Below are 18,771 nucleotides of genomic sequence, written 5' to 3'. Positions count from 1 at the left end.
GCCCGCTGCCCGTGCCCCTCCCTCCAAGACCCCCCCCCCCCCACCACCACCGGTGTCACAAACGCAGCCTTGGCCGGCCACGAGCACGTTTCTGTTTGTCGTGTGTCGTGGAGGGGAGTTGTTTCCTGGGTTTGGTCCTGCCACCAGATTCTCTTTGTGACCACCCCGAGGAGGACGCGGTTTAAAAAAAAAACAAAACCCTTTTGCGTTTTCTCAAAGAACTTACCTCTCCTCCCCCCTCCCCTCCCCTCCCCTGCCAGAAGTAAGTAATTGTGATTAATGCTTTGCCAGGAATATCAAGATAGCAGAGAGAAAGAGTAGTGTGCTGTGCCTTGTTTAGTACTTAATAATCTTTTTTTTTTTTTTTTTTTGCTCTTTGGGTCACACCCGGTGATGCCCTGGCTTTGCACTCAGGAATCACTCCTGGTGGTGCTCGGAGGACCCTATGGGATGCTGGGAATTGAACCCGGATTGGCCGCATGCAAGACAAACGCCCTACCCGCTGTGCTGTTGCTCCAGCCCCCCCTTTTTTTCTTTTGCTTTTTGGGTCACACCCAGCGATGCACAGGAGTTACTCCTGGCTCTGCACTCAGGAATTACCCCTGGCGGTGCTCAGGGGACCCTATGGGATGCTGGGAATCGAACCCGGGTCGGTAGCATGCAAGGCAAATGCCCTATCTGCTGTGCTATTGCTCCAGCCCCCATTTGAAGGTTTTTGTTTGTTTTGTTTTGGGGGCCACACCCCAGGGTTGCTCAGGGCTTACTCCTGGCTCTTCTTCACTCAGGAATCAGTCCCAGTCACTCTTGGGGGTGAGGAGTCCACTCTTGCAGGGACCTTATAGGATGCCAGGAATGGAACCCAGGTGGGCCCCATGCATGGCAAGCGCCTTCCTGGCCGTACTGTTTCTCCAGCCCCCTTGACCTCTGCCCCCCCAAAATAGCACCCCAAAACTTGGAAATAGTGTCCTGACTTCAAAAGAAAATATTTCATACGATTTTTAGGCCACATCCCGTAGTGCTACGGCTTATTCCTGGCTCTGTACGCAGGAATCACTCCTGGCGAGCTCGGGCGTTGGAGTGTTGGAATTGAACAGGGTCAGCGGGGTGCAGTAGGCAGGCGACTTCCTTTCTTCCTGTACTCTCTCTGCGGCTCCTCTTAGTGTTTAATAGGGGAAATATTCAGCTCTCCAAGTTCTGTTAAGTTCACTTTATGGAAGCCTTGTTTATATGGAGGGCAGAATTATCACACACAAATTACGTTCCTGTGGGCCAAATTGTTTTGGGATGTCCCACGTTCTGGGCACCACACCCTGCAGGTTCCGGGTTGGAGGGTGGAAGTGGGGTCTTGCTGGGTCTCCTGCATGTAAAGCATGCACTCCGCCCTTTGAGCACTCTGCCCAGTCTCAAAATATTTCCATAAAAATATCCTATCTTCTTGTGCCTACTTATTATTGTAGTAAAACCCACCTGAAGCATTCTATAGACGAATTGTGATTGGGTAATTTCCCACCAGCTATTGTAGTCGGCACTGGATAGTGGCAGAAATCTGTAATCAATCGGGCTCTTAAAAATCTCCTTTGGGGGCCAAATTTGTAGTAAGCTAAGACTAGATCTTTCCTCAGTGGGATTTATATTCACCTTCATCTTCTCTTTCTTTGCTGGTCACAGCTGAAATTTCTAACGATGTTTTCTACCGGAAAACATAACAAATATTTAACATCCATGAATGTTGAAAATATTTAGTTCCGAGCTAGCTCTGTGATGAGAGACTGCATAGATTATTCAGCCTTCGATAATTTGTGCAGCTTTAGTTTAAGCCTTTTGGTGAATTCTTGCAAAATAGGTTTTCTTTATTTTTTAATTTTTTTGCTTTTTGGGTCACACCCGGCGATGCACAGGGGTTATTCCTGGCTCATTCCTGGCTGATGCACTCAGGAATTACTCCTGGCGGTGCTCGGGGAACCATATGGGATGCTGGGAATCGAACCTGGGTCGCTGCGTGCAAGGCAAACACCCTACCTGCTGTGCTATCACTCCAGCCCCAAAATAGGTTTTCTTTTAAGTCTTTGTTTTGTGTTACGGGCCAACTTGCAGTGCTCAGGCCTTCCTCCTGGCTCTGTGCTCAGGATGCTCAGGGTCCCACAAGGGGTACTGGCGATGGAATCTGGGTTGGCTGCCCTTAAGTACCTGCCGTACTCTGGCCCTTATTTTATTTTACTGTTTTGGTCCCCCCTGGCAGTGCCTGGGGGCTGCTGCTGGCTCAGCGCTTGGGGGTCAGTGTCACCGCCAGGACTGCTCAGGGTTCCCTGCTGTGCCAGGGGTCCTAGCCTAGGCCTCCCCTGTGCAGGATGGGCTCCAGCCCTTTCAGCTGTCTCCCGACCCTCGGCCTTATTTTTATCTGTTTATTGTAAAAGTGAGATTTGTTTATGTGAGAACTTCAGTTTCATGTTGACACGAAAATGGAAAATTTCTCCTTTCTGGTTCTTTCACTGTTCTGTATTCCTCTGAATGCCGAGAAAATGTGATGCTGGGGGAAGCTCGTCAAGTGGTTTTGGGCATGATTCTCCCCTGTGCGATGGGCCTGGCCCCTGTGGCCTGCCAGGCCTGGAGACTGCCGCCAGGGATCGGATCGGGCTTGCGGGTGTGCCTGTATGCTCTCCCCCAACCAACTATGCCCCTGCCCACACCTAAGTTATTTTGGGCGGGGGGGGCACTCCTGTCGATTCCGTACCCAGTGGGCTGAGAGTTCAATGCTCAGGCCCAGCAATGTGGCACTGCTGGGGCTCTGTGGTCTGGGGGCTACCAGGGCCACTTGTGGGGGGTGCCCCGGGTTTTCCTCTGCTGTTGGGGGAGGATCAGAGTGCTCGGGATTGAGCTTGGTCCCCACGCTGGCAGGACATCAATCCCTGAACTAGCTCTCTTGTACAGTTTTAATTTTTTTTCCCCAAAACAGTGAAGTTCAACAGGGCCAGGGGCATAGGACAATGGGTAGGGTGCTTGCCCTGTGCAGGCCAACCTGGTTTCAGTCCCCAGCACCCGATATATAGTCCCCTGAGCCCTCAAGGAGTGATCCCCGAGTACAGAGCCAGGAGTAAGCCCTGAGCACAGTCAGCTGTAGCCCTAAAACAAACAAACAAACAAAAAGAAGAAATGAAGTGAATAATTGTTTTTATCTCGCCCGCACGGCAGAGCCTGGCAAGCTCCCCGTGACATATTCGATATGCCAAACACAGTAACAACAAAGTCTCCAATGGAGACGTTACTGGGCCCACTCGAGCAAATCGATGACCAACGGGAGGGCCGTTACCTTTACATTTTTTTTAATTTCAACTAAAAAAATTTTTTTTCCCTTCACACCTGGTGGTACTTAGGGCTTTCTCCTGGCTCTGTACTCAGTGACTACTCCTGCTGGTGCTTGAGGGACCTTATGCAGTAACTGGGTTCAAACCAGGGTCGGCTGTGTGCAGGGCAGGTGCCTAAGCTCTTCGATTTCCTTTTTCTTGTAATGCTACATATTTCATAAGCTAGCATAGCTATGTCAGCTTTTCTCAACTCCCCCCCCCCCTCCCCGCAGCCCCTTTCGGACCTGTTCTTCCTCACTCCCTGCCCACCCCTCCCCAGTGTCCTCCAGATCAACTCCCTATTCTCAATTCTCATGTATCACAGTTTCCCTGTAGCCTTGGGCCAAGGGTCTTTGTTCATTGCTTTTGAGTTTTACTTGTGGCCCCATCGAATTATCCTGGGGGCCATATGGCCTCTGAATGAGAAATGCTGGCTTATGTTGACCTAGTTGATTTTTTTGTTGTTCTTACTTGATTTTTTTTTCTTTTGGTGGCTCCTTGGTGTTCGGGCTGCAGCCTGCATTTTTGGGGGACTGTATGCAAGTGCTGGGATTTATACCACATGCTAGGCAAGCGTATTCTGTACTCTCTGGGTCCTGCTGTGGACTGGTGTGGGTTTGAGTGGGCTTCATATTCTGCATCAGCTGAGAGCTTGTTCCGACACTGATGCTTGGAGCTGGGGAGGTAGCACACAAGGCCGGACCTCACGCTTTGCATCCATGAGGCCCCAGATTTGATGGATCCCAAACTGGCACTTACTGCGTGGCTGATTGTGGCCCCCTGTGACCCCTGAACAACCCTGGGAAGCCCTCTCTCCCCTACCCCAGTTACCCACAAAAGATAAAACACAAATTGCCCGAGCTTAAGAGTTTGCATTCTAGCAATTTCCTCCTCCTCCCCCTCCTCCTCCCCCCTCCTCCTCCCCCCATCCTCCTCCTCCCCCTCCTCCTACTCCTCCCCCTCCCCCTCCTCCTCCTCCTCCTCCCTCTCCCCTTCCCCCTCTCCCCCTCCCCCTCCCCCTCCTCCTTCTCCCCCTCCCCCTCCTCCTCCTCCTCCCTCTCCCCCTTCCCCCTCTCCCCCTCCCCCTCCCCTCCTCCTTCTCCCCCTCCCCCTCCTCCTTCTCCTCCTCCCCCTCCTCCCCCTCCCGCTCCCCCTCCTCCCCCCTCCTCCCCTCCCCCCCTTCTCCTCCTCTTTCTCCTCCTCCTTTGTGTGTGTGGGGGGGCGGTGCTCAGGGGTTACTCCTGGCTCTGCACTCAGGAATATACTCCTGGCGGTGCTCAGGGAACTATATGGGATGCTGGGAATCAGATGCGGTTCGGTTAAGTGGAAGGCAAGTGCCCTACCCGCTGTGCTCTCTTTCCAGGCCCTCTAGGGACTTCGTAAATGATGTTGCTGCTGCTCCCGGGCCAACCCTTTGGAGAGCCAGATACAGAGAACTGAAATGACATGGTTAATTGAACCCAGGTCTCAGTCAGGCACAGCTTCCTACACTTTACCGCTGAGCCACGCCCCCTGCCCTTCAGCTGGATCGATGTCATGTTTTAAAATAAAATGTGCAAGGAGAAAATTCAATAGCAGTAGAGTCCATTACCTTGCTCTCCGCTGTCTCTGTCTTTGCTGTTCTGGAGGATAACCACGGGTTACATGTGACGTTGAGCGTTTGAAATGTTAGTAGCGCTGCAAAGCTGCGTTTTTTTCGCCCCTGATTTCAATGAACTTACCATATGGTTACCATACTGGATAGGACAGATCTGTAGAGTTGACGTGTATTTAAAAATGTGTGTATTAAGGTATTAATTTGTAAACGTGAATGAACAAATTAACCTAGCTTACACAGCCAAGCCTGCTTAATCCAGGGAATGTGAATCCAAATATTCACATTGGCGTTCTCTGTATGGTTTTTTTTTTTTTTTGTCTTTATTGGTAGTGCTCAGATGCCACTCCCGGGCGGGTACTGGGGCATGCTCCCGGGACATTATGCATGCCAGAGATCGAACCTGGGCCCTTTGCATGCAAAGCATGTGCGCCAGACCTTTGAGCCATCTCCCCGCCCTCTTTGAATCCTTGAATGTGTTCGGCTGCATAAGTAATATTTATGGACTTTGTCAGTCAGCTGATCCTTGGCCTGTCTTCTATATGCTGGACAGTGGGGCGCAGCTTAGCTGCAAGCAAAACAAACGTTACTCTTTTCGCAGCTTAACTTTTAATGTGGGACAGACAAATAAAATAGTATGTCACTTGATAAAGTGACGAAGTAAGAAGAAAAGGAAAGAACTCTGGGGTAGGGGAGAAGGCCGTCTAAGGTGTCATTTGAGCAAAGATTTGGACGAGAGGGAAGAAATTCAAGCCATGCAAATAGAGTTGGTAGCTGAGTCTTCTGGGCAGAGAAAAATAGTGTGTGCTAGGTTGCATTTGAAGTATGAGAGAAAGATTGGAGTTAAAGATATGACACAAGGTTTGGGGCCTGGGCAACTGGACTCTTTTGCTGTTTTTTGAGTTGAAAATTATAAGTGAACAAGGAACACGATCTTAGAAGGGACTGCAAGGTTGCAGAAAGCAAGCTTTTATGGGGGGGGTGAGGATTTAAGTTTAAGATACTAAGGAGAGGGGGTTGGAGTGATAATGCAGTATAGGTAGGTGCTTGCCTTATGTTGCCGACCCGGGTTCGATCCCCAGAACCCCGTATGGTTGCCCGAGCCCCACCGAGAGTGATCCCTGAGCGCAGAGCCAGGAGTCAGCCCTGAGCACTGCCAGGTGTGGTCCAAAACCAAGATAAAAGGAAACTAAGAAGACATTTATTGCATTATTTGCAGTTATTACATTAGATTTTTTATTGCCTTATTTTGACCCTTGTAAGTCCCAGACACCAAAAACAGACACTTAAATGGAAAATGTGTGAAAAATTGGTCTGGACTGGAGAGAGTGCAGTGGGTAGGGTCCTTACCTTACATGCTAGCTACCTTGGTTCCAGTATCAGCACCATATATGGTCCCCTGAGCCCTGGCGGCCAACCCCCCCCCCCCCATTAAAGCATCATTATAATTTGTAGTTTTCATGCCTTTAAATATTTATTTCTGCAAGCAGACGTCTTTTATTTTAGAGTGGTTCTTAGCCACTATTAGGCTACTCGTAGAAAAGAAAATATTCTCATTAGAATTTTTTTCCTTTGTTTTGGGATTGGGGCTACCCTGAGAGGTGCTTGGGTCTAATGGAAGATTCCTGGGTCAGGTATACCCAGAAAATAAACTTCTTAGTGGAGGCTGTTTCACAAAATTAGGGCCTCGTTTAGAATCAGGAAATGATAGTCTTGTTTTGTTTTGTTTTGTTTTGGGGTCACCCCTGGCAGTGCTCAGGGCTTACTCCTGGCTCTGTACTCAGGAATTAGTCTGAGTGGGTTCAGGGGAGCCATATGGGATGTGGGGGATTGAACGTGGGTCAGCTGCATGCAAGGCAAATGCCTTACCTGCTGTATGTAGTATTGCTCTGGTCCCTCTCTTAGTTATCCTAAACTAACCCCCCCCTCCCTGTCAATAAAAACTTGCTTTCCCACATTTCCTCGCACTTCCCTCCAAAATCTGTGTTGCTTATTCTCTCATTTCCAACTCAAAAGATGGCAGATCATTCCAGCGGCCCAGACCCTAAACCTTGGTGTCATATCTTTAACCCCGATCTTTCAAAGTCACATTTTATTGGCATTACATTTAGCACTGGCCAACATGCTTTAACCGAAGATTATCACACCAGGGTGATTAAGATGACAAGAGGGTCAGCATTTTTTGTGGATGGTTTGATGAGATTGAGGTTGTTTTAGCAATGAGGATGTCTAAGAAAGCAAGGGTGTTTAAATACTCAAAAGAAATGTCGTATGGTGGAGGGTCAAACCAGGACAAATGGGAGGCAGGTTTGGACTCATTATAAGGAAGTATTCACAGAGCAATTCTAACAATTAAGAGTTGGCTTTGGAAAGTACTTTTTTGTGTCATTGGGTATGTAGAAGCAAGAATGACTGACCCTTCCTCTCTAAGGGGTATTGTGGAAGAGATTTGTTAGCTGTTCTGAATACCTGCTAGATCTCTAAATCCCTTCCAAATACAATTTGCATAATGAATTGCGTGAGGTCATCTGAGGGGTCTGTGGTGTGTGTGTGTGTGTGTGTGTGTGTGTGTGTGTATTTGGTTGGTTTTTGCAATTCTACCAGTTATGCTTAGTGGTTATGCCCAGCTCTGCGTTCTCAGGAATTGCTGTTGGAGGTGCTTGGGGGACCATATGGGATGCTGAGGACCAAACCTGGGTTGGCTGCATGGAAGGCAAATGCCCTACCTGCTGCCCCATGCTTTGCATATATTTTGACACAGAAATTGATACATGGTTATTATTTTATTCTACATCTCCCTGCTGGGGGTTGAAGGCCTGCCCTCTGCCACCGAGTCACAGGCCTGGCCCGATTACCTGTTATTTCCTTCTTTTGTTTTGGGGCCACACATGGCAGTCACAGGCCACTTCTGATGTGCTCTGGTGACCAGTTGGTGCTGGGATAAACGTGGGCGTGCTGCTTGCAAAGCACGCACTCTGACCTGTTGAACTACTCCCCGATTCTAGTATTTCAGGGTTTTAAATCACATTTTAGTTTTTTCCAGAGCATTAATGAGTTCCCCCAAAATCTTCCTTCGAAAGATAGATTTAAGGGGCTAGCGCAATAGCACAGTGGTAGGGCGTTTGCCTTGCACGCAGCCAACATGGCCGACCCGAGTTCGATTCCTCCGCCCCTCTCGGAGAGCCCGGCAAGCTACCGAGAGTATCTTGCCCGCACGGCAGAGCCTGGCAAGCTCCCCGTGACGTATTCGATATGCCAGACACAGTAACAACGAAGTCTCCAATGGAGATGTTACTGGGCCTGCTCGAGGGTTTTATTTATTTATTTTTTAATTTTTAAATTGTGGTTGTTTTGTTTAGCTTTTGCACTCTACCCCACAGTGGGTAGTACTCAGGGCTTACTGTGCTCAGGGATCATTTCTTTTTGTTGTTGTTGTTGTTGCTTTTTGGGTCACACCCGGCGATGCTCACGGGTTACTCTTGGCTCTGCACTCAGGAATCACTCCTGACGGTGCTTGGAGGAACCATATGGGATACTGGGAATTGAACCCGGTTTGGCTGCATGCAAGGCACATGCCCTACTGGCTGTGCTATTCTCCAGCCCTGGCTCAGGGATCATTTCTGGCGGTGCTCATGGAACCATATACTGGGATAGAACTTGGTCAGTCATGTGCAAAGCAAGCGTGCTGTCTATCTAGTACCAAAGAATTGTTTTTAAAGAATCTCTGCTATTTAGATACTCTTTTTTTTTTTTTTTTTTAACCACACCTGACTGTGTTCAGGGTTTACTCCTAACTCTTCACTCAGGGATTACTCCCTCTGGGCCTTGGGACCACAAAGGGTGTCCCCATTGAAGCTGGGTTGCCCTGTGCAAGGCAAGCTCCCGACTACTTCTACTGTCTCTCTGGCCCAGCTGACATGTCTTAGAACTTGCTGTTACATAAAATTCTTTTTTTTTTTTTTTTGATTGTAATATGTTTGTTTGGGGGCTACCCAAAGTGGTGCTCAGGAATTGCCTTTGGCTCTATGCTCAGAGCTCACTCCTGGTAGGGTCCAGGGGACTGTATGGGTTGCTAGGGATCAAACCCAGGGCCACCATGTGCGTGGCAAGTGCCCTACCCGCTGTAAGCTCCCTGGCCCTAGTCATGTAGTGTGAATTCAAAGCAAATCTGTTTCAGACTGTCAGTACTGACTCCCTCAAGCTCTACTTACTTTACATGATTCTTCCAGATGGAAAGTAAGAGGTGACCGTTTTTTTCTAATTTCCTGTTGATTGTTGAGGAAAAAATAAGAGATGATTAACTGCTTTAAGTAGTAAATTGAGGTAATTCTCTTATGAGCTGTAACTTTGTAGCAAATTTAGAGTTTATGGCTTAAAATTTATCTTTACCTTCTTCCTTCCTTCCTTCCTTCCTTCCTTCCTTCCTTCCTTCCTTCCTTCCTTCCTTCCACATCTGGTGATGATCAGGAGTTCCTCCTGGCTCTGCACTCAGTTATCAATACTGGTAGACTCAGAGGACCATATGGGGTGCCAGGGTTTGAACCCCGTTCGGCCACGTGCAAGGCAAGTGCCCTCCCTGCTGTACTGTTGCTCCATCTCTATGCAGCGCGTTTTCTTCTTTTTAAATTCTTTTTGGGGGTCACACCCAGCAATGCTTAGGGGTTACTTCTAGCTCTGCACTCAGGAATTACTCCTGGTGGTGCTGGGGGGACCATATGGGATCGAACCCGGGTCGACCATGTGCAAGGCAAACGCCCTACCGGCTGTGCTATCGCTTCGGCCCCTGCAGTGCGTTTTCTTGCCTGTGCTTTCAGCACTCAGCCAATTACTCCTCCTTTTCTCTCCCTCCCCCTCCCAATAAGGTCCTCTTTTCAAGTTTCTTCTAGGAATATTTTCAATTCTTCCATTTCCATAGATTAAAAAAAATTTTTTTATAGAAGTCAGTGATTGCTCGTTTTGTTTTTAGGTCACACGAGGCCTTGTTGAGAGTCACTCTGGGTAGCGCCTGGTTAGTGTGAGGTGCTGGCGCTCCAGCCTGGGTTGCTCTGCCTTAGGTCCTGAGGAGTCATTCATTGATAGTTTCAGACTCTTCCGACAGATGCCTTCCGTGGCCACCCCTTTCACTGTGTTTTTCACTGGTACTGCCTTCCTGTAGGATCTCAGCTCACACGTGGAGTGATACACATAATGTCTGCTTGGCACCTTCAGTTCCCTCCCCTCAGATCCATCGCACACAACCAGCTGACTCCTCCGTTAGGCCGGGGTTTGGAAGGCCACTGTCCTGCCCAGGCTTCCCAGTGCTTTCTGTGTTAGTGTAAATACTGCCTCGTCTGCCTCATGCTGAGTGTATTTTTTTTTCTTTTTTTGGGTCACACCCAGCAATGCTCAGGGGTTACTCCTGGCTTTGCACTCAGGAATTACTCCTGGCGGTGCTCCGGGGACCATATGGGATGCTGGGAATCGAACCCGGGTCGGCCGTGTGCAAGGCGAATGCCCTACCCTCTGTGCTCTCGCTCCAGCCCATCATGCTGAGTTTTCAGGCCTCGTTAGACTTGCTTGCTTCCTTCCTGTTTTTGTTTTTTTGGCCACAGGTTTTACTCCTAGCAGTGCTCAGGGGACCCTATGGGATGCCAGGGGTTGAACCTGGGTCATCCGTGTTCAAGGCTGCATTTTACCCACTGTACTGTCTCTTTGGCCTTCTCTTCCTTGCCCTCCCCTCCCCTCCCCCCTCTTCTCACTTTTCTTCTCATCCATTCTGTTACCATGTCTTTTTGTTGTTGTTGTTGTTGGTTGTTGTTTTGGCCATACCTGCAGTGTTCAGGGTTCAGTGTTCAGGGTTCAGTGTTCATACCTCCTGGCTCTGCCCAGGAATCACTTCTGGCAGTGCTTGGGGGGCCCTGTGGAATGCCAGGGATCAAACCTGGGTGGGCTGCACACGAGGCAAGCGCCCTCCTTGCTGTACTCTGTCTCTGGCCCCTGTGTTCCCATATTCTAACTCCAGTTTCCTGACTGATCTCGTTTCCTTTCTCATATTCTTGAGGGTTCCTTGTGTTATAATAAAGACTGAAACATCAGTGGCGTCACCATAATCAAGGCTTCTCTGCTCCATAACAATCCTAGCGCAACATTCCATGCCTGATGGGGTGTTGAGAACCTAGGATCCTTCTCTCCTGCTCTCCTCTCTCTAAAGTTTTTCCTCTTTTCTTTTTTTTTTTTTGCTTTTTGGGTCACAACCGGCGATGCACAGGGGTTGCTCCTGGCTCATGCACCCAGGAATTACTCCTGGCGGTGCTCGGGGGACCATATAGGATGCTGGGAATTGAACCCAGGTCGGCTGCGTGCAAGGCAAGCGCCCTACCCGCTGTACTATTGCTCCAGCCCCGAAAGTTTTCCCTCATTTCTAAGCCTGGCGATCGTTTACCTGACTTTCTGTGTCCAGCCAATGTGGCCAAAAAATAGGGAAAGAGAAAAACCCTATTCCTTTCATGAGTACTGTCCAGTTGTTGGCATAAATAATTTCTGTGTACGTTCTGTTGACACAAGTTTAATTGTAAGACTGCACCAAACTACTGGGAGACTAGACTGTAGCTAATTAAAATTATACCACGAAGAAAAAGCTCTGGCCACTTCGTTTGCCTTGCTAATTGGAAGTGTAATCATGTTTCGACATCTACGTAAACACATAGCACCAACTGGTTAAGAGAATTATAAAGATTACTATCTAGCCAAGCAACATGTACCTGAAGATAGAATAATAGAGGACTCGTGTGTGCGTTTTTGGCCACACGTGCTAAGCAGTCTCCCAACGGGGCTGGATAAGGGATGCTGCTTCAGCTGAGTGCAAGGCAAGAGCCCTACCCACTGTACAATCTCTTCTGCCCCCTAGAGGATTTGTTTGAAAATAGCAATTGTGGGGCCTCAGCAGTAGTACAGCCGGCAGGGCGCTTGCCTTGCTCAGGGGTTAGATGCCCAACAACTGGGTTAGATACCCAGCATCCCATATGGTCCCCCAGCCCTGCCATGAGTGAGTCCTGAGTGCAGAGCCAGAGAACCTCTGGGCATTGCTGGTTGTGGTTCCCAAACGGAACAGTTGCTTGCTCCTGGTTCCTTCCCATTCTAAGACTCAGCACCTAGAGTGGACCACTATTTATTTGTTTATGTGCAGTGCCTTGACAACCTAGGGCTTCACCCATGTACGACAAACCCTCTGCCCCTGAGCTACACCCTGGCCTGTAGATTGAAGTACTTTACCTTTTCAGTCCTTTGTATCTCTAAATCAGGTTTAAGTTGCTTTTTATTTTCACTTGGGAGGGCAGTTTGGATGCCACACGTGATGTGCTCAGGAATGTCCCTAGCTCTGGGCTCAGGAATTATCCCTGCTGGGGGAACTGGAGCGATAGTACAGTAGGTAGGGCGTTTGCCTTGCACGCGGCTGACCCAGGTTCGTTTCCCAGCATCCCATATGGGCCCCCAAGCACCGTCAGGAGTAACTCTTGAGTGCAGAGCCAGGAGTAACCCCTGAGCATTGCTGGGTGTGACCCAAAAAAAGAAAAAAAATTATCCCTGTTGGTGCTCAGGAGACCATATATGGTGCCAGAGACTCAAACGAGGGTCACCTGACCCACAAACCCACGTGAGGCTAGTGCCTTGCCTCTGTACACACATGCACACTCTCTTCTCTCTCTCGGGCCTTGCTTTTTAAAATTTTCAACATTTTTTTAAATCGACTTTTAAACATTATCCTCTTGCCTGTGCTAAAATAGATGTGTATTTACATCCTAGAAACTACCTGCTCCATCTTTTATCCTAACTTGAGATTTCTCTTTCATGGTTATCTTTATAACTTTGCATGATATATTTTTTACCTCAATTTCTTTTCTTTTTTTTTCCGGGGGGGGGGGGTGGGTCACACCTGTCAATGTTGAGGGGTTGTTCCTGTCTCTGTGCTTAGGAATTACTCCTGACTGTGTTGGGGGGAGTGTATGGGATGCCGGGGATGGAACTGGGGTTAGCCACATGCAACACAAATGCCCTATCCTCTATACTATCGCTCTGGCTCCTAATCTCAGTTTCTTGTTCCATACGTTAGAAATGGAAACTTCTTCTCCCTTTGGCGTGCGTCCCCTCCCACAAACCAAAAAACACGGAGTCATACAGCTGTCAGTTGTACACATAGATCTGGGACTCAGAAAGTAGGCACAGACTCCTAGTTCCAGATGACGGCTGTGGTCATGGCAGTGAGCTGAAGTGGGGCGCGGTGCACACACACTCCATCATGCTTACCTGGGGTGATACTCCTTCCGTTGTACATGTACCTTCCAGGGATCACACCTCTGCTCCCCAGGGCTCACACTTCTCACCAAGTGACCCTGCATCTTTTGAATGTGGTTGCCGTCAGGGGTCACAACCTCTTATTTGTGGGGCTCACGTACACGTGCTTGTGGTCACCGGGGCCAGGAGGTGCTCAGGGCTATTCCCAGAGGTGCTGGGGGCTCACCGAGGGCCGTGCTGGCGGCAGCCATGTCCTTCTGAGCTCTGTACCTTTGTACCTTGCTGTACTTGAGCCCGGTCCTATTTGGTTTTTGTTTTTTTTTTACCCCTCTCTCAGTCCTTGGGATGGAACCCAGTGTCTCCTCATCCAGTCTAGTCCCCTGCAGTACAGCTGTCCTGCTAATTCCAGAACACCTTTGAGCATCACACTTCCATGTTTCAAATCCTTGCCTCTTCTGTTTCAGAAAATGGAATCATCAAGACAGATAAAGTATTTGAAGTAATGTTGGCCACAGACCGCTCCCACTATGCAAAATCTAACCCTTACATGGATTCGCCGCAATCAATAGGTAAGCTTGGAGTTTCCAAAAATGGCATATTTCAGTTAACCCAATCTTTAATTTTTGTAAGTGAAAATAACTTAATATACAAATATTTATTATTTGTCTTTTAATAGACTGTTTATTATCACTTGTTAATTTATTTTTATTTTATTTTATTTTATTTGCTTTTTTGGGGTCACACCTGGTGATGCACAGGGGTTATTCCTGGCTCCGCACTCAGGAATTGCTCCTGGCGGTACTCGGGGGACCATATGGGATGCTGGGAATTGAACCCGGGTTGGCCGCGTGCAAGGCAGATACCCTACCTGCTATACTCTCGCTTCAGCAGCCCCTCACCTGTTAATTTAGACTTTATGCCGCAAAGTTTTATAATCCCAAACCTACCGATTTTAATAAAATGCTCTATATGAAATATCTTTTCTGTTTTCCCTTTTTAGGTGTGTTTTGGGGCTACACCTGTCTGTGCTCAGGTCTTTTACTACTGGCTCTATACTTAGGGATCACTCCTGGTGGGCTCAGGGGCTCCATAGGGGGTACTGGGATTTGAACCCAGGTTGGCCATATGCAAGGCATATGCCTTACTTGCTGTACTGTTGCTCTGGCCTTCTTTTCTGTATCTGAAACAACACATGATATATGTATAAAGAATTGGAAAAACATTTTTCTAGTTTTGTTGGGGGGAAGGGAGGCTGTTGGGACTTACGTGGCCATGCTCAGCGTTTACTCCTGGTTCTGCACTCAGGTATCACTCCTGGCAGGGTTTGGGGATCGTAGGAAATGCTGGGACCAAACCTGGGTATGCCACAGTCAAGGCAGTCACCCTACCTACTGTGCTATCTCTCTGGCCCCATTAAGTTTTAAATGAAAACTTAGAGATTGAGTACTGAGTTTTATTGCCGGGGATTGTGTTTTGTAGGAGCTTTTTGGTCTGTATCGGTCACTGTTGGGGAATAAGTGGAGTAAGTCGCAGTTGACTTCTACTTCCTTGGCCCCCCTGCATCTCTGCCGTGTGCTGGTGTTTGTAAAGAATTTTTTTTTTCTTTTTGGGTCACACCTGGTGATGCACAGGGGTTACTCCTGGCTCATGCACTCAGGAATTACTCCTAGCGGTGCTCGGGGGACCATATGGGATGCTGGGATTCGAACCTGGGTTGGCCACATGCAAGGGAAACGCCCTACCCGCTGTGCTATCGCTCTAGCCCCAAGAAAGCTCCATATTTAACTCCTTCTCCTGAAGGAGGTTTTGGTAAACTGCTGAGCGTTGGCAGTGGGCGCTTTTGAGGCTCAGAAGTGCCTTAGGATTCTGTCAGCAAGCTGCCATACTTTCCTCTTTTGAAGCAGTGTAAGTTGGCAGAGAAAATCCTGAGGAGCTTCTGAACCCCGAAGGCACCCGCCACCACTGCTCAGTGAAAATTGCTTCAGATGTAGAAGCAGGTAAATACATTTTGAGAAAGCGGCACCAGGAGAGAAGAAATAAAACCAAGCGATCATGTAAATGATTATGAATGATCAAGTAAATTGAAGTTGTGAATATTTTTTTTTCTGTGTGTGTGTGTGTGTGTGTGTGTGTGTGTGTGTGTATGAGTGATATATCTGGTGGTGTTCAAGACTTACTCCTCGCTCTGTACTCGGGGGTCATTCCTGGCGTGACTTTGGGGACCCTGTGGGATGCCTGGAGTCTAACTTGGGTTGGCGACGTGCAAGGCAAGTGCCTTTCCTGCTGTGCTATTGCTCCAGCCCCCAGTACTTAATAGTTCCTGAAGCTGCTTTAATGCTCGTTGCTTTAGATTTTCTTAAGTTGTCAGAAATATGAAGCATTTTAATTTTTGCAAAGATTTGTATGCTTATTCTATGTGTTCTATGTGGGAGGCTATTTTCTTTGTTGTATTCTTAGTTTTTTTTTTTTTGCTTGTTTTTTGTTTTTCTGTTTTGTGGCAATGCTCAGAGGTGGCTCCCAGCTCTGTGCTTGGGGGTTGCTCCCAACAGTGCTGGGACTGTGCCAGGGATGGAACCCAGGTCTCTCAGATGCAAAGTATGTGTTCAGCCCTTTGAGTCTTCTTGCAACCCTTAATATTTTTCGGCAATAGGGACAGCCGCAGAAAGCAATGCTCAGGGACCAGAGAAGCACATTGCTGGGACTTCTGGGTCATTGGGCCATACGGTTAAACTCTAGGGCCCAGGGTTTAGACCCTGCAGTGCCAGGGACCACCAGGGTGGTGCTTGGGGAGGTCTTCAGGGCCATATCCAGCAGTGCCTTGGGAGCTTCTGGTGCTAGATCTGTCAGTGTTTGGGGGACCCTGGGGTGGGGGGTTTTCAGCTGGGGTTGTTTTAACCTCTGTACCAGCTCTTCAGCCCCAGAAGCTGCTTTTATGTTTCTAAGTTTGAAGAGAAAAGATCATGGATTTGTTTGTTCAACTTACAGAAATTCTCCCTCTCGGGCTGGAGTGATAGCACAGTGGGTAGGGCGTTTGCCTTGCATGCGGCTGACCCAGGTTCAATTTCCGGCGCCCCATATGGTCCCCTGAGCACCGCCAGAAGTAATTCCTGAGTGCAGAGCCAGGAGTAACCCCTGTGCATCACCGAATGTGATCCAAAAAGGGGAAAAAAAAAAAGAAAAAGAAATTCTCCTTCTCATAGCTATGCACTTTTGGCTGTAGGAGTGTTGCGCACGTTAGCCTTTGGGTTGATTATATTTTATATTTTATAGTTTTATTTGTCTGCTGCGTGACAGAACTCTGACAAGATTGAGGGGCTTGAGATACAGCACAGCAGGGAGGGCACTTGCCGTGCACACGGCTGGCCCGGTTTTGATCTCTGGCACCCCATGCCCTCCAGGAGTGATCCTTGAGCACTGCTGAGTGTTGCTCCAAAGGAAAGCAAAGATGGAACTTACTTTGCTTGAGATTATGAAAAATGATTTATTTTGAAAAATAATTTCTGAAGTTCCAAAAGGGAATTGTATGAAACAGTTGATGTGTTTTGCAGCTGAATGTATCAGTTCTTCTCTTCTTCTTTTCCAGGTTTCCAAGCAACAATCAGTGCTCCACACATGGTAAGTTAACTTTTGTTATTTGGGTATAACGGCATTCTCCACCCCCCATTGGTAAAAGGGGTTTTCACTTTTCATTATAACATGTTGCCATTTATAGCACAGCGGGTAGGGCATTTGCCTTGCACGTGACCAACCTGGGTTCGATTCCTCCATCCCTCTCAGAGAGCCCAGCAAGCTACCGAGAGTATCCCGCCTGCATGGCAGAGCCTGGCAAGCTCCCTGTGGCATATTCGATATGCCAAAAACAGTAACAAGTCTCACAATGGAACGTTACTGGTGCCCCCTTGAGCAAATCGTTGAGCAACGGGAGGACAGTGCTACCATTTATAAATGTGAAAGATTTTAATGAGTATCTTATTCTTTATACATAGTTTATAGAAGGAATTCTTGGTAGGAACTCATTCAAGTTCTGGATGGTTGTCGGTATGTCTCATCACGTTAAATGGGATAGCGAAGGTTATATTTAGTGATGAGGTGGTTGACGAAGAAGATATTTTAAGCAGTGGACATCTAGAAATCTCAAGTTGAAATTTTTTTTAAATAGAAAATTCATTATGAACTGGCCAAGTATAGCCGCTATGACATTGTAAAACTCAAGAAGGACCTACTTGGTCTTCTGGCATTTTTATGTTTTGGTAGTTTTCTTAGGTTTTCAATGTCAGTTTAACAGTAAGTTTTCTGATTTTCTGCAGGTATTAAGGTTGGAGAAGTTCTTATTTAAACTTACATCACTTCATGGTAAAATAAGGTCTGCTCGTGCTCATAGTGTATTGATAATTATACTACAAGGGGGAAAAGGAGGAAAATGTATGTAAATAGTAGCTAGAAATTACTTTTCCTTTGGGTGTTGGGGCCACAGGCAGTGGTGTGGGACTGTGGAGCCGGGTTTGACTCTGGACTCCCGCGTGTTCGAGAGTGTGGGGCACTTCCACCCTGCCCAAGAGGTTTCCTGAGAGAATTTTTTACTAGCACACACTGAATTGAAATAGTTTGGGCCACATTTCGTGGTGCCTGGATCACTCCTGGAGCTGCTAGCAACGACCTTAGCAAGTGCCTTCATCCCTTTACTGTCTCTCTGGCCTTTATTTTATTTTTCTCCCTCCCCTTCCCTTTCTTTTTCCGCTGCCTTCTTCCTCCTTTCCCCAATCCCTTTCTCTCCCCCCTCCCCCTTCCCTCTTATTCCTTCCCATTCTTCCTTTCCCGTTCCCTCCCCCTCTCCCCCTTCCTTTGTTCTGTTACTGGGGCTCACTGGTCACAGTGTGAGCTTGGCAGGTGGATCAAATTCTCAGCTGCATTTGTCATTGAGCAACACCCGCGTATGCTCATGTCTTTCCCTCTCCCTCCCCCTCTCCCTTCCCATCTCCCCCCTCACCCTTGGGTACTTGGGGGACCAAACCAGGCTTGGTGGGATGCAGGGCAAATGCATTAAACCCTGTGGTTTCTCAGTGGTGCCTTTTACTTTCACAGATGACTTTGAAGTACCTTAAAGTAGCAGCAGTGGGGGGGGGGGGGCTGGAGTGATAGCACAGCGGGTAGGGCATTTGCCTTGCACGCGGCCCAATCCAGGTTCGATTCCCAGCATCCCATATGGTCCCCCGAGCATGGCCAGGAGTAACCCCTGAGTGCATGAACCAGGAGTAACCCCTGTGCATAGCTGGGTGTAACCCAAAAAGGAAAAAAAAAAGTAGCAGCAGTGGGTCATTGCGATCTAATGTTTGGATTTTTGTTCATGTAAAAATATGATATCCTTTATTTGTAAATCATTTAGAACTTAGAAAATGCTTTAATGTACTAAATTTTATGCACAATGTAATTTTTTTTTTTTTGGCTTTTTGGATCACACTAGGCAATGCACAGGGGTTACTGCTGGCTCTGCACTCAGGAATTACTCCTGGCAGTGCTCGGGGGACCATATGGGATGCTAGGAATCGAACCCTGGTCGGCCGCATG

At 48.0% G+C, this 18,771-nt stretch overlaps 1 protein-coding gene across 3 annotated transcripts in view; it reads left to right on the top strand.

Annotated features, from left to right (window-relative positions):
• PCMT1 (protein-L-isoaspartate (D-aspartate) O-methyltransferase) overlaps positions 1 to 18,771 on the top strand; it is a 43,197-nt gene that overhangs the window by 1,097 nt on the left and 23,329 nt on the right. For all 3 annotated transcript variants that reach the window (XM_056126029.1, XM_056126028.1, XM_056126030.1), the window contains exons 2-3: positions 13,671 to 13,775; positions 16,790 to 16,821. In XM_056126029.1, the coding sequence (XP_055982004.1) occupies positions 13,671 to 13,775; positions 16,790 to 16,821 (137 nt within the window). The remainder of the gene's footprint in view (positions 1 to 13,670; positions 13,776 to 16,789; positions 16,822 to 18,771) is intronic.

The sequence above is a fragment of the Sorex fumeus genome, unplaced genomic scaffold (genome assembly GCF_029834395.1).
Source record: "Sorex fumeus unplaced genomic scaffold, SorFum_2.1 ptg000061l, whole genome shotgun sequence".
NCBI classification, from domain to species: Eukaryota; Metazoa; Chordata; class Mammalia; order Eulipotyphla; family Soricidae; genus Sorex; species Sorex fumeus.
Note: the sequence above shows the minus strand (reverse complement) of the source record. Positions and strands in the feature narration are given on the sequence as shown.